The sequence below is a fragment of the Callithrix jacchus genome, chromosome 5 (assembly GCF_049354715.1).
Source record: "Callithrix jacchus isolate 240 chromosome 5, calJac240_pri, whole genome shotgun sequence".
Classification (NCBI taxonomy): domain Eukaryota; kingdom Metazoa; phylum Chordata; class Mammalia; order Primates; family Cebidae; genus Callithrix; species Callithrix jacchus.
The window spans coordinates 15,917,132-15,933,468 of record NC_133506.1 but is presented as its reverse complement, the minus strand read 5'-3'; the positions used below and the strand labels follow the sequence as shown (position 1 = coordinate 15,933,468).

Here is a 16,337-nt window from a genome sequence, read left to right as displayed (position 1 = left end):
AAATGGGACCATAGGGCTCTCATTCTGGGTAGGGAGGCTGTAATCATACAAGTAAACCAAGAACTTTAATTAAACATTAATCAGCCTGAGCTCATCCAATGAATTTGTCTCTGTTTCGCAAAAAACAACATACCCTTGAAATAAAAGGGCTGTTGTAAATCAACAAGAAAATTGACAATAGTCCTGAATTTGTAATTCATAAAAGCAGAAATACAAAAAACAAGAAATATACTTTAAAAAGTTCAACCTCAATAATAATTCAAGAAATAAATTTAAAATAACAGTGAAATAACATTTTTGTCTGAAGTTTAATTATTATTATTTAATAATAATACCTAACCGAGATCTCAAATGAGAGAGACTACCTCATAACAAACATTACGGACAGCAGAGTACATAGCACATTTTTTACAGACAATTGGTAATATTCAAAAAGGTGCTTAAAACGTTCGTATATTTTAACATTAGTAATTATTTTTTAAAAAACTTTTCCAAAAGAAATTTAGTGGCTAGAAATAAGTTTTTAGTGAATTGTGAAATATGCTTAGTATGCGGCTACTGAAATGCATGTCTCCATGTGACACATAAGTGAGTTTATATATGTACATATGAATATGTATTTATTTTAAATGAGGATTTACATTAAAAAATCATTAATACGTAGAAAAAAAGACAGATTACAAAGCTAAAAGTCAACATTGGAATCTCTGAGTTGGTAGCATTCCTGGCCGTTTGTTTTAAAATACTTATTACATTTTCCATTGTTTTCAAAATAAATATGTATTATTTTTAAAAGTCTAAAAATTTTTGTTTGAAAAATAATGCAAAACCTGTAGAAATAAATATCCATTTATGGAATAATTGAAGAAAATATCTCGATTTTCAAAGTTCACTTTTATTTTTGCATTGATATTCCCTTCATTGAAATTTGCTTTTATTTATTTTTTCAATCAAGTCTGGCAGTTTTGTTTCCCCATTTATGTGGGAATGGTTTTGGGACACTTGGCAATGTGACTTCACAGCAGAATGGGAGCAAGCATGTACTTACCCATTGTCTGGAAATTAAGTGCCACCATCTGACAACCTGCATTCCAGAATAGCTGAGGCATATAGTTGGATGAATCCACACGTGTTCCTTTTGGATATATCCTGCTAAGCTGCATTTTGTTATATCTGGACCATCATGTTAAGTAGTGAATACAGTTATAAAAATATTTACTCAATAGTAGTAACTGAGAAGCTACCTTCCATCTTTCTCCATTTGGAAAACGAAGTAAATATTGATGATATATTTCATTGGGCTAATTTGGGTTAGTGTTAATTTAATCAAAGAAATTAGTCTGTTTTATTTTATTTTAGTTCATGCATAATAGCAAATATTTTTGTTGTCATATTAAATATGCAAAAAGCTTTCTAAACTAACAGAATAAGTATGCTCTTATCACGTAAGCATAGCATCAGCTTTGCAGAGCCTTATGGGTAAAAGTCAATGAGGTGGCAAAAGTGGCTGAGCGAAAGTCAATGTGATTTTTGTGGAGAGTATTAAGGACAGACTTCATGACTAAGGACACACAAGGAGGCTGGAATGTGTTAAATCATTGGAAAGGATGATACTGTGTTTGGGAGAAGTAGATAACATGCACTGCATAGCTATTTTTGAAATGCTGTCTCCTCATTTTATTAACCTTCTCTGGGAATGCTGTTTGCCAAGACTGTGTTACTCTTTATAACTGATAACAAGGTCAGCGTAGCACAGAAGTTTCTGATCTTGCTTCACATTTTGGTTCCTATCATCATCAGTTTTCCATCTTAAGAATCTTGTAGTTTTGGATGATGCAATGTCTTTAAAACACTATTTCCTATCACCAAGTTAGGTAAAGGTTGGCTACGGTTCTGAGCTAGACAAAATGAAATTGAATCTCAACTCTCAAACTGGCTAGTCGAATAATCTTGGACAAGTTATTTTTTTTTCTGTGCCTCAGTTTCCTTACCTATAAAATAGATTTAACAATTCCTACATCTTAGGACTATTGTGAAGATTAAATGAGATAAGACAAGATCTGTCACACAGTCTATAATGAATACTAATGATGATAATTTTGTAGTAGAACTTTATTTATGGGATCAACATTTCTTTTTCCACTGATAAATTTTAAAGGTTAACTTTATTCTAGGACTTACTACATGAAATTGAGCACTTTGTGATATTTAGTGTTAATTTTATGAAATGAATTTAATAGCCTGGTTTACTTTATTTTAGTTCATGGATAATAGCAAAAATTTTTGTTGTCAGTAATATCAATAAGCCATTCTTAGCAATGTATATTATATTTATAATATCATCATGCCTACTATTTGCACAGATGTACATATAAGTATGTGAGATGTCAGGTAAGGTATGTATTTCCTTATTTATTATCTTACACATGTGTACAGTATGCACACTCATGTTACATATGTTGTACCTCATCCAAAGAGCAAACCATAAAGCTGGTATCTATCATTATTTATGTTTTACAGACAGGGAGAGTCAGGATTAAGCAAATTGCCGAAGGACACAGAGCTTGGTGGTATAAAGGCAACCTTGAAATCTAGGCTTCCTTTATTCCAAGACCAGTTTTTTATTCCATAGGCCAGACTACCCCACCCAGCATTGTGGATGAGATCTGAAACTATTTGTCCCTCCAGGCTATATACTTAAGCCATTTTATGCATCTTTCTCCTAAAAAATGATTAGTTCATGTCCTTTGTAGGGACATGGATGAACCTGGAAACCATCATTCTCAGCAAACTGACACAAGAACAGAAAATCAAACACCCCACATTCTCACTCATTGGCGGGTGTTGAACAATGAGAACACATAGACACAGGGAGGGGAGCATCACACACTGAGGTCTGTTGGGGGGGACTAGGAGAGGGACAGCCAGGGGTGCGGAGTTGGAGTGGGATAACATGGGGAGAAATGCCAGATATAGGTGATGGGGAGGAAGGCAGCAAACCACATTGCCATTTATGTACATATGCAACAATCCTGCATGTTCTTCACCTGTACCCCCAAACCTAAAATGCAATAAAATATTTAAAAAAAAAAGAAAAAAAGAAACCAAATGAACAAATAGCACAAGACTCCCAGCTGTATTCATTCTGCAGTCATTCGTCAAATCAAGGATACTCTACAAATTCCACCGGAGACTTGGTAAGTTGTTCAAGTCCTTTGGTTTCCACGAAGGAAGACATTTCAAAACTTTTATTTCTTTCTGAGTTAAGCAACAACAAAACAAAAGAAGGGAAGGTGAGAAATAAAATTCATTGTTATAAATCATAACATTATAAAAGAAATCAACAACTTTTCAATGAAGTTGAGGGCAAATAATCCTTAATATACCTTTAATATTTAATCTTTTTTTCTAGTGAACAATTTACTTATAACAAAAGTTGAGTCTTGTTAGTTGTCTTTTCTAATATTTGCTCCTTGGGTCAGAGCTATTTATGCTTTTGTAATTTAGGGACATGAATTAATTTTAGATGAGTATAGTGTGGCAATAAAAAAATTTGTCAGAAGAGCAGGGACCCCATGGGAATATTTTGTTCTAAATTTATCCAGATTTTTTTTCTTAGGACCAATGTGGGGATTAACAAAAGAGACCATGGGAATGTTTGTGCTAGGTGCTGACTATCTCTTTCATACCCACATTGTCACCTTCCCAGTTTGTATATACTTTTTTGGTTCAAACAATTAATATGACAGAATTACTGTCTTTCAAAACAGAAAGATCCTTGGAAATTTTCCTGTCTCATGACTTCATTTTCATATTAGATACGTGATATGGTTTGGCCGTGTCCCCACCCAAAATCTCATCTTGAATTATAACGCCCTCTCGTGTCAAGGGATGTTACCAGGTGGGGATAATTAAATTATGAGGGTGGTTTTCCATATGGGGGTGGTTGTTCTGATGATTATAAGTTTAGTCTCATGATATCTGATGGTTTTATAAGAATCTGGCATTTCCCTTCCCCTAGCCTCATTCTCTCTGTTGCCCTGTGAAGAGGTGCCTCTACCATGACTGTTATGTTTCCTGAGGTCGCCCCAGCCATGCAGAACTGTGAGTCAATTAAACCTCTTTTCCTAATAAATTACCTAGTCTTGGGTATTCCCTCATAGAGGCGTGAGAATGGACTAATACAGTAGGAAATAAAATAGAGGCCAAAGAGGTGAATGTGCTAAACAGAAGATAAATACTTTGAAAGTGAAATTCAAGCCTCTGATTAGAGTGAGAGAAACAAAACAAAGTTATCTTCATTTAGAAAGACTGAGAGTCACTTTCTCTACTCTCGTTCCCACTAAAAACCAACTATTACAAACAGTATTTTAGATAAGTGTTGTACAAGGTGGATAGATAGCCCTAATTTTTTTTTTTTTTTTTTTTTTTTTTTGAGACGGAGTTTCGCTCTTGTTACCCAGGCTGGAGTGCAATGGCATGATCTCGGCTCACCACAACCTCCACCTCCTGGGTTCAGGCAATTCTCCTGCCTCAGCCTCCTGAGTAGCTAGGATTACAGGCACGCACCACCACGCCCAGCTAATGTTTTGTATTTTTAGTACAGACGGGGTTTCACCATGTTGACCAGAATAGTCTCGATCCCTTGACCTCGTGATCCACCCGCCTCAGTCTCCTAAAGTGCTGGGATTACAGTCTTGAGCCACTGCGCCCAGCCCAGCTCTAAATTTTTTAACTGAGTTATTTTTGAGATATTTTCCCTTTTTGACCTCTCTTTCAAAATTAAAGTTTCATTTGTCATAATCATTCCCAGGCTTCTTTATCTACCTTCTCACCTTCTCCAGTACACTCTAAGGCAAACCCTGACTTCTCTTATTTTGGTCCATCATACATCTACTTTTATATGATTTATTATTTTAAGCATGATTGTTAATTAACGTCAACTTCAATAAGTACTTGGTAAATATATTGACTATTCTTTTTTAAAAAGATGATAAAATGATATTAAACACAAGGAAAAAAGTGTGTGTTTGTGAGTCTAGCTGGTGCTGTTGTTTCCAGGTTCTGAAGAATCTAAATGTATTGGCTCTTTCTCACACTTGTCTACTTGTCTTGGAGCTTTTAACTAAAGAGTTAGAGAAACTCATTTTGCAGCCAATGAAATTACAGTGATATCAAAATAACTACGCTAGGATGTGTCAAATAAAACAACTTGTAAGAAACATCAGAACTTAAGACATTGAATGAAATGTTGAGAAATCATTATATATAATCTTGGAAGTTGAATTCTTTGTTGTAGAGATCTAGATTCCATGGGCTACCAGGCGAAGACTATTTGGAACGCTATACAAATATAAAAAAGTGCGTTTGGTAGAGGCTTTGATTTTGATATAGCTGCAAAGCCATCCTTGATTAGAAGCTAGTACATGTGGGCAACATTTCTGTTTTTAAGGGCACACCCTTATAAGCAGCTAGTAAGTTTCAAGCATTCCCTTAATCTGATAATATCTTACACTTCATGCAAAATACAAAGGGCATTTTCATAAAGAGCCCTTTGTCTGGGTAAACATGATATTTTCTTTGTGTAAGTATGGATGTAGAGTTGAAGGAGGGAAACACAAGTGAGTGATGTGAAGTTAATGCATTTTCTTCTAAATACATAAAATGTGCTGGACAAAGGGAATATAGATAAATATCAGGGTTCATCAAGTCTCTGCCTGCTTCCCTTTTGGGAAATAGGTAGAGAATTTATTTCAACATTACCACTTATGTAATAGATGGATTACATTGTGTGTCGCAAACAAAAAGCAAAGTACAATTCCAAATTAGATGTACTCCGGTCATGTGTCATTCAGATAACCATGTATGGCCTGTAGCCCTATTAAATATTTTAGGGGAACATCATAGAATACTTTCTCATATAGTTATTTTAATATCTTATAACACCTGTATATTTACTACATATATGTGTAAAGATAACAAGACTGTCAAAATGTATATCTACTTAAGACTTCAAAAACATGAAGAACTCTGTTAAGGATAACATTCTTTGCTCCCATCACTCTGTATTTAAAACATAATCATTATATGGCACGAGAGGGGTTTTTCTCCAGGGAAAACTTACTTTTTGAAATTTCAAAGGACTCAAACTTGACCGGCTGAATGTAGTTCACCAGGTTAGACATTTCTTCTGTGGCCATAGCCTCGCTTCCAGCGGTCCCCTGGAAGTAGGAATAAAAAAACAAAAAAAATTTTCAGAGTCAGCATTATATTATCTGTTATTTTACCGGGAAAATGACCACATGACTCAAGCCTGCAGACAATCATCACTCCCTTTCTGAAAAATACAAAAAGAAAATTCATTACAGGAGAAAGGCAACAGCAATACCTCATTTTATAAAAGGGAGGGAGGAAGGGAGACAGGAGATTGAATGGTGGCTGGCAGCTTGGCCCCAACATATTCATTCCCCTCCTCCCTGCCCCCACCAACCAGTTTAGAAATGTCTGATCTTAGTTCCTCTGCAGGCCTCAGACTCAGATCCTGCATTTTACTAAGGTGATTGGAATGCCCATTAAAGTTTGAGAAGGACTGAAGTCTAGCTCATCGTCCATTGCAGGGGGTTCGCAGTTGTTGTCTAAGGTTAGTAAAACTTTTTTCTTACTTTTAAGTTCAGGGGTACATGTGCAGGTGTTTTTAATATAAGTAAACTCGTGTCACAGGGGTTTGTTGTGCAGATTATTTTGTCACCCAGGTATTAAGCCTGGTGTACCCATTAGTTATTTTTCCTTATCCTCTCCTCCTCCCATCTCCACCCTTGGGTAGACCCCATGTTTATTGTTCCCCTCTATGTGCCCATGTGTTCTCATCATGTTAGCAAATTAAGAATTCACTGTACAATAAGAAAATTAGTAGGTAGGTGACCACCAAATGAACTGAAAATTTTTCCTAATAATAAAAAATGTTGCTTTGTGGAAATGAGCTGGGACCAGGAAACAATGCCTTTCCTTCATCAGCATTCCTCCCTCCCTCCCTTCTTGGTTCCTGATGTGTCTCTTAGACAAGCAGGATAGTACAGTGCAGGGATTAATGGCTCAGGTTCTAGAGTTGGGCTGCCTGATTTTGAATCCCAAGTCCACTAGTTAGAATCGAGGCAACCTTGGGCAAGTTACTTAACTGCTCTGTGCCTCAGTTGGCTCATTTGCTAAATTAGAATAAAATCAGTTCCTACAGCATATAGGGCTTTTTGATTATAAAATACTTTATGTAAAAGAGCTTAAAACAGTGCCTGGCAGGTACAATCTCATGGTGCTTTTGCTATCATTAGCTATGACATATTACTTTGATAGAGTTTTGAATGAAAAAGAAAACCAATACTTTAGTATTGGCATAACCTGGGCCTCTATAGAGTGATCTAATATTTTCTCACATTTTTAGAGGAGACAATGCGTGGAGATGAGTTTCTTTTAAAAATTCTGGTAGTAATATTTAGGTCAAATGTTAACCGGGAAACATTCATTTGCAAATGGACTATCCAATTAGTAAGAGGGTTTAAAATTATTTAGAATCACTAATCAGAAATTATACACAATTGAAATCATTCTCAGGCACATACACTTTGTCAGGCATGGTAAACCGTTTTCCTACTGGAAATTAAAGATTGAAATTTAGTGGGGGAACATAATGAAGCAAAACTTTAGACATTAAAAAATAATTCTAAGAGGAAGGGCATCAAGTAAGAACAGTTTATTATTTGTTTTATTTTTACCAAATTGTAGAGCTACAAGTACTGAGACAGAAGATATATAACAAATTTGAAAGCAGATTCAGTATAAACTTAAAAATATGTATTTTAAAAGAGAGACAGCGTCTTGCTCTGTTATCTAGGCTGTAGCACAGTGGTGTGATCATAGCTCACTGCAGCTTCAAACTTTTGGACTCAAGTCATCTTCCTGCCTCAGCCTCCCTAGTAGCTGGAACTACTGGTGTGCACCACTGCATCTGGATATTTTTATGTTTCATTTTAACTTCTTTTTAAAGATATGGGGTCTCACCCTGTTGCCCAGATTGTTTCGGTATAAACTTCTGCTAAGACAAAATTCAAAAATTGCAATTGACCTGCTTCTGATTCTCTTCTAGGTTCTGTGCAATTAATATTTTTAAGCTAATCAAGTTACTTGGGATGTCTAAGTTTATATCATTGTAGCTCTAGTGTTCCAAAACCACAACAATACAAGGAATGTCACAGTTATGAGCATTTTTCTAAACCCCATATCTTCTCTGGACTTTGGAACATTTCATAAGCCATTTAATTGCCTCAAAAATTGAAGCTGGCAGTTGGAACGCACACATTTACTTTTTGCCACTAGATGGCAGAAAGTGACCATGAGTCAGATCCAGGAGGTAACCTGGGCATCGCAGGTTGGTGGAATGCCTTTGGGACCAGAAGCCCTAAGTACCCACCTCATCCATTGAAGATTTTTTACAGTCATCGTCGTCATCATCATCGTCACTTTCCGTATCAGCTTCTCCTGTCAAATTTTAATAACAGATCATGATGTCGACAATTCAACATTTAAGTTTAAAGTCCTTGTAACACATATTTTTCCCAAAGTCAATTAGAGATTTCCTTGGAAGTTGGGCTTTCTGTTTGTTTTAAAATTTTTTTCAGGGATTTAAATTTTATTAATTACAGAAAATTATATTGACATTTTGAATATAGATTTTTTTCTAAACTTTTTTTCTAAATTTGTAATACCACTTAAATTCTCAAAATTCTATAGAAAAATGCTTGTCTTTTTTCTCTATATGTTTTTAAACACATGGCATTGAATACAGTCTGCTAATGTTTAATAGAGTTTGCTTTCTATGGTACATGTATTCTATTTTGATACAGAAACACCCTCCCAGGGTCTCTATGACCCAGAAAACAGATAAACAACCCCTGCTTCATCTTTCCCTCCTTTCCCAAGCCCTGACTCTTCCATGCAATGCTTGGTCAGCACATAGCTCAGTGATCTTGTGTTGACATTTTCTCAAGGCCAGAGAGGATCTCGCAGAAGTCAAAGAAGTTAGGAGCTGGGGCGGGAACTCTCAGGCTTTGGCAGCAAACTGACTACACAAAAATCGTAAAGGGCCAACCTTATTCTATGATTTGTCTGCAAGCTTATTTGATGGATGTATTGTCATCACAACAATGCATATAGCATAGAAAACGCTGATACTCTTTTTAAGAGGGCAGCATAACATGAGTGAGCCCTTAACAATCAGCATGATTAGAAATCTAACTCCATCAGAAAGAATTCAGCTTCATATTTAGCCAATATACAGTCATTTAACTGAATTGTTTTTTCCCTGAAGAACTAATGGACATTTCTGCTTGGTTAAATATTCATATCAAGATGAAGCATTACATTCTTCCACAGCTCTGGGCTTCAATCATACCCAGTAATATTAGCTATATAAAAAAGATTTTCAAGTAAAAAGTCAATAAGTTTGTTCTAAATTGTTCAAAAGTTTTAAATTGATTTAACTATCTTTCAGGGTTCACACAATGCAATAGCACGATCAGCCCGATAGATGGCAATATTGGTTCAACGAGGCAACTTGCAGCCCCGCTCACTGCCACTGCCAGCCTTCTGAGTTAGCTGCCCTACTCAATTTACATAAATGGAGACGGGACCACTACACCGTCCTCTGAGAAGCCTATAAATGTTTTCATTTGGCTGACACAGTTCAATTAACGAATAACAGCAGTGAAAAAAATATTCCTTAAAAATCTCCAGGGGAAAAAGAATTTCTGGGACCAACAAGGGTTATTACTTACTGGATTGTTTATCAAAGAAAGCCACATACAACCACTTTATAATGCTGATATTGTGTTAGTAAATAAGGTGAATCGATTATATCTTGGATAGAAAATGTATCTTACTACTATATTAGAGATATTCTTTTAGGATATTGCCAGTTAAACATTTTTTATAATGAAATTTTTGCACCAAGTTTTTATTACCTTTTTAAAAAAATCAGAGAGGGGGTTCTTTTAATTAAGTAATTTTAAAAAATCGTTTGGCAGAGCTTTCTACAAAATATTCATGGGACTCAACAATTCACAGTCATTTCAAATACTCAATCAGGCCATTCTGTGGTTTCTGTGGGAAAGCAAGAATTTGTTTTCCTAGTCTGTAAAAAGCAGAAACCCGATTTTTCTCTTGTAAATCTTTGGAGGGATATTGGGGGAATCTTGCTGAACTCTAAAAGACATCTTACTTTACCTTAGTTCGTTAAGACAAGTCTAGCCAAGGGCTGAATCGTGGAAGAGGCATCTGGCCAATGGGGGCCATGATAAGTAAATTAGCTTTGAAATACAATACCTTTCACAGTTTTCAAATTACTTGAGTTCCCAATACTGTTAACATCTACAGACCAAATGGTAAATCAGCAGTGCTCTTTATTCAGGCGCCTACCTTCATATTAAAATGTCTAAAAGTTTCCATTGATTACACAACAGACGACCGGGTAGCTTAGGAAATCTACTGAATAATGAACAGATTGCTGCCCTTTTTGTGTATTAAGCAATAATGTTCACTGCCTGTAAAAATCGTCATTTGTGTTATGCATCCGGTTAATAAGAGGAGGAGAACTGGTAGTGGGAAAGGCAGATGGTGAAAAACAGAAGCACCCACATGCAAAGGATGGCAAGGTTAGGGTTCAAGGGATAGAGCTGTGTTAGGAAATAGGTGTGAATGATAGGCCTGTTAATGATATTCCCTTCCAAACTTCAAAGAGAACATTTTTACTGAGAACGAAGATTGTTTCTGAAAAAGTGTTGAAAGACTTGCACAGTAGTGACGAAAGCTGCAAAACAAACACTTTCAAAGAATTACGTGTCTGTGGATAAAAATTTTAATCCAAACAATAAAAAATAGGCAATGGAGACAGGGAAATAGAAGAAAAGACAAATCAGAGTCTCAGGCTCCTTTTTTTTTTTTAACCCTGATTGCCCTAGAGTTTATATTTTAATTATTTTAAAATCTTATAACTTATGTATAATAGGTGTACAGAAAAGTACAAATATCGTAAATGCAAAGAATTTTCACCAAATAAATAGGTCTGAGTAAATGACATCCAGATTAAGCAACAAAATACAACCCATCTCTAGAAGCCTCTTGGGCTCTCTTCTGGTTGCTTTTTCCCCCAGGGAACCCATTATCCCGACTTCTAATAGTATAAATTAGTTCTGCCTGTTTTTGCATGTTATGTAGATTAAATTATACGGTATATAGTTTCTGGTACCTGACTTCCTTTGCTCAACATTATGTTTATTTATAGTGATTCATCCATAGTTTTCATTTAGTTATAGATCATTCTCATTGCTGCATATTCTTCCTTTGTGTGAATATACCATAATTCACTTATCTGTTGATGGTCATTTGATTTCCAGTGTTTGGCTATTCTGAATACCATTGCCTTTTTTTTTTTTTTTTTTTTAGATAGAGTCTTGCTCTGTTGCCAGATGCCAGGCTGGAGTGCAGTGACTCAATCTCGGCTTACTGCAACGTCTGCCTACTGGATTCAAGCAATGCTCCTGCCTCCGCCTCCCAAGTAGCTGGGACTACAGGCGTGCATCACCACACCCACCTACTTTTTGTATTTTTTTCGTAGAAATGGGGTTTTGCCAAGTTGGCCAGGATGGTCTCGATCTCTTCACCTCGTGATCTGCCCACCTCTGCCTCCCAAAGTGCTGGGATTACAGGTGTGAACCACCATGCCAGGCCAATACCGCTGATTTAAGCAATTCTTGTACGTGTCTCTTGGTAAACCTAAATACGTATTTTTGTCAAGTATATACCTAGGAATGGAATTCCTGGGGTTCAAGGAGTGCATATATTCAGCTTTTGTGGACACTGTTAAGTGGTTTTCCAAATTGATCATTCCTATGTTAAACTTAATAACTGAAAAACTTCCTAGAGTCAAGCTTAGTTTCTTCCGCTTAATCAGCCTGCAGTCAGCAGATGTCTATAATGCAATTTACAGATTGCCAAGCTTCTGACTGAACTTGGAAGATAAATTAGACTAAATGACAAATAATCCAAAGGAAATGAGTGACCACTGAATTCTTTTCTCCCCAACCACAGAAATGTATTTCAACCTTAATTTAAAAGGAAAAGAAATGATATTAAGCATCTTCTAGGAACTTCCGAAGATAATTTAAGTAATTTTGCCATGCCGCAGATTTTAACAATCTCTCTAAAACGCGAAAAAAATTGAAATGCCCAGAACTCTTCAGCATATCATCAGTGAGAATGTATTCTGAGCTCAGTTCTACAGTGAATGTTTCCCATTATGAACCTTAAAGGCATATGGTCACTCTGATGACTATCTGGCTTACATGTTAGCTGGAATAATGACCTCCCAGAGATATCTCTGCTCCATGAATATGTTAGCTTGCATGACAAAAGGGACATTGCAGATGAGATGGAGTTAAGACCTTGACATGGCAGCGATTATCCTGGATTATCTGGATGGATCCAATATAGTGACATGAGTTCTTGCCAGCAGAGGACATTTCCTGCCTGTGGTCAGAGGGAGATGTGACCACAAAAGACAGGTTAGTGAAATGCAACCTTGCTGGCTTTGAAGCTGGAGGAAGGAGCCCCAAGCCAACAAATGTGGGTGGCCTCTAGAAGCTGGAAAAAGCAAGGAAACAGCTTCTCCCTTAGAGCCTCCAGGAAGGAAGGCAGTCCTGTGGACACCTGGAGTGTAAGCCAGTGAGACCCAGAGGGCTTTCTGACCTACAGGCCTGGAGGATAATACATTTGTGCTGGTTTAAGCCACAAAGTTTGTAGCAGCAAGAGAAAACCAATAGTTTAAAACTGTGCAGAAATAGGAATGTTCAAAGTCCTTCTAAGCTAATTTCAGAGCAGCAATTCTTAAACCAACACAAAACATGACGGGGAGAGCCTGCCATCCCCTCACCGGCTCCTGGGGATGAGGGCTCGAACACACTGGAGGAGTCGCTGTAGGTGTTGGAGGCTTGTTCTGAGAGCTTCTTTTTGCCGCTTCCTTCTGATGACTTGTGTGATTTCTTCTTATTTTTCACCAAAATTTTATACATTAAATCCATAGGACTTGGAAGAGGAACTCCAGATTCGAGCTAATAGAAATGAAAGGTATATTCTTTAAAAATGCTGCTCCCTCCTTTCAGATCTCCTCCCCAGACCCCCAGCTCAGCTTTGGATACGGAATATCTAGACTGTTCTTCCCTACCTTTAGCACTGCTCATTAAGCTCTTCTCAGTGTATCCTGCATGGGGGCTAATTCCTTTTTTCTTTTTTTTTACATCAAAGATGTATTTTTATTACTATACATTTGCAACATTTCTACATGAATAAGACCATAGAAATGTCCTAGTAGATTTGATGTACTAAATCTGAACGTTTATTGATTTTCCAATGGACCATAGAAACCCAATCATTGTGATTTAGGACAGATAAGAAGGCCCTGGCCTGAATTTTTGAAGGAGGGAAGCCAGGCATCTTCTAGGAAGAGTTGTTGGTAAAGATGGGCAGAGGCTTCCAGGTGAGCCCATGAAATCATTTTTTCAGGTTCCCCTTAAAATTGGCAAAATCCCAATCCTAGCACTAGGTAGGTTAGCTGCATATCTCCCTGGCATCAATAGAAGTGAAAGAGGTGGCTTCAGATTTCCTCCCAGCCCTAAGATTCAAGCTACCATATTTGCAAGCCTTATTTTTACAATTTAGAGCTTGCATATCTAATGAGAAAATCAATTTCCCATAAGAGGGTCATTAGGTGTTGTATCAGAGAGCATGTGTACAAGTCACAAGGTAGGTTTCTTTGAGAAAGTCTATAGAACACATAAGTTAGTCCTCTTTTCTTGGCTTGCAATGAGTCTGGGGGCTGGTATAAATCTACTTAAAAATACATGGAGATTGGGCAAAGGGGTGCAGGAAGGAAAAGGCTACTTTGAGGATATTTCTGCTGTTTTTCTTCTCAAAGCAGAGATGCCATCATGGCATTGGGTGACCTGAGTTATGACACACCAAAAGGTGTGTACAAGGAAATAGACAGCCGCCAGTAGGGACAGGCCAAGAAGACATTGTGCCGCCTGCAGTGTTCTGTTTTGCCAACCCATTTATCTCAAAGGGGTGTGATGTGGTTCCCTGGGAGTGATCAGAGGCCTGTCCTCTTGGACTGTCTCTATGGGCTGATTGTCATCGTTGGGAAATCTGCACTCTTGATTGAGCTTCATCAGGCTGCCAGGGAGAGAGAAGAGTGTGGGAAGAGGAAGAGAGCAGAGGCACATCCTCTACCCTCAGCGGTGTCCACTGCTGGTATCTTTCATGTCAAAGATTTCTTCATCAATTGCATTAATCTTACCAAGAAACATAAACATGAAAAGTAAGTCTCCCCTCAACCTCATTCATTAATAACACATGCATTCCTTCAATGACACACATCAGAACTGCTTACTGGATATTTTTCCAGGGGCTCCATGAGAAGGGCATCCCCAAAGATCAGTCGGCAATATTCCGCCATCTTGGCTTGCTGCTTTGGGCTAAGGGAGAACAAGAAAAGAAAGAAGGCAGGAGCCTTATCCAAAGAGCATGGATGGGATTGCTTTATGTTATTAACTACTGAAAGAAGTAATTCTTGAATCCCACAATCAGGATTGGCTTTTATCATCCTAGATCTTTATCCTAACTTATGTGAATTTAAATAATATATCCAGGTAGACAGTGAAGACACTGATGTGTGACGTGGTTCCCAAGGCAGACCTGCATAGACACAAGTGGAAGGGACAGCAGGTCATTTGCTATCACTGGAGCCTTGAAATTCCCAGAGTTAGAGGCTCAGTCCCTTTTGTTTAACTTGCTGATTCTAAGTCAATTGCAAGATACTTGAAGAAAGAACCCTTTCATATATCCATCTAAATTCTCGAGTAAAATTTGTAAACCACTGTTGCAAAACAGTGTTTATGAGGAGATGAAAGAGGATAGATAAGGAAGGATGGCAGGGAGGGAGCTGAATGGAGAAAGAAAGATGATGGAGAGAGAACAAGAGAGGGAGAGGATCTCAAAATGTTAGAAAAGGGAAGATAGGCAAACAGTGGGTCCACTTGGGGTAGGGGTCCTGGAGGAAAGATAAAAGTAGCAGGCACCTTGAGGAAAGGTGTGTGCAACTCTTAGGTACATAATAGAAAAGCAAAGGAGGTATTACTCTGAACATGTTGCCAGTAGGAAACTGCTATAATGGGAAAAGGCTGGTGCTGCAGGGTTTGCTGAGCTGAGGTCCAGGGTCTGAACCACTCTGGGTCTACAAAATGAGGAGGATAATAACTGTTCTTGGAAAGGGACAGAGGATGCTGAGAAGATGAAATGAAGTAATGGATGCAAATGCCTTTGAAACATTAAAAGAGCAGAGTAAATGTAAGATGATTCCACTGTTACAAGGCGGCATCCGCCAGCTAGACTAGACAAACTCTACGCCCAGTAACTTGTAAACACAGCTGATATAGGGGAACATTCATATTCCTTCAATGCTACTGCTTCTCTTGACCTTTCAAAAAGCAATATTTTTTTTCTCATTTTGTGGAATGTTAAATATCATTATAAAGGTATCCAATTCCTTTGGGTTTTATGGACTTTGAATTTGATCTACAATCTGTCGAACTTGATTTTCAATAGTTATCTCTACACACTGCAATGATAATACATTTTTTATGATAATACATTTTAGCAGAACTATGACTGTATTAAGAATAAGTAACAGCAATGAAAAGCCTTCTTGATGAAAATTCAAATCGATCATAACATGTGACTCTTCTTTTCATTCCCTTTTCCATGAATGTTTAAGCCTGGATCATGGACCTTTTTTTTTTTTTTTTTTTTTTTTTTCCTGGTGTTGGTGGGGTGGTATTGAGGGTTCAAATCATATTGCAATGGTCCTCAGGGAAAGTCACTTTTTTGTATTCCTTTTTTTCTTCCTTTTTTTTTTTTTTTTTAAAGAAAACATGTGCTTTGTGGGGGCAAGTGAGTTCCCTGGCATTTGAATATGAACCTCCAAAGTCACTGCTTTCTTGGAACTGCAGGGAGAGGCTAAGGAGAGAGTCAAAGGACTTGCAAAGTCCTCTGCGGAAGCCTGGCCCTTTTTCACCAGGCCTCTCTTGGCCTATATGAGAGCTTACTAAATGGCTTATGCAGCCATCAGAATAAACTGCCACATTCCTCAGCAGTATTAGGGAGAAAAGAAAAACTGCTAATCAGAAGATTGACCCTGAAAAGCATTGGAGGACATTGCTGAAGGATAAGTCATTAGA

At 37.4% G+C, this 16,337-nt stretch overlaps 1 protein-coding gene across 3 annotated transcripts in view; it reads right to left on the bottom strand.

Moving 5' to 3' along the window:
- PLCB1 (phospholipase C beta 1) overlaps positions 1-16,337 on the bottom strand; it is a 735,221-nt gene that overhangs the window by 146,874 nt on the left and 572,010 nt on the right. For all 3 annotated transcript variants that reach the window (XM_078371332.1, XM_035302836.3, XM_035302835.3), the window contains 6 exons: positions 14,492-14,576; positions 12,977-13,154; positions 8,462-8,529; positions 6,125-6,221; positions 3,174-3,258; positions 1,049-1,173 (listed from right to left, as the gene is read on the bottom strand). In XM_078371332.1, the coding sequence (XP_078227458.1) occupies positions 1,049-1,173; positions 3,174-3,258; positions 6,125-6,221; positions 8,462-8,529; positions 12,977-13,154; positions 14,492-14,576 (638 nt within the window). The remainder of the gene's footprint in view (positions 1-1,048; positions 1,174-3,173; positions 3,259-6,124; positions 6,222-8,461; positions 8,530-12,976; positions 13,155-14,491; positions 14,577-16,337) is intronic.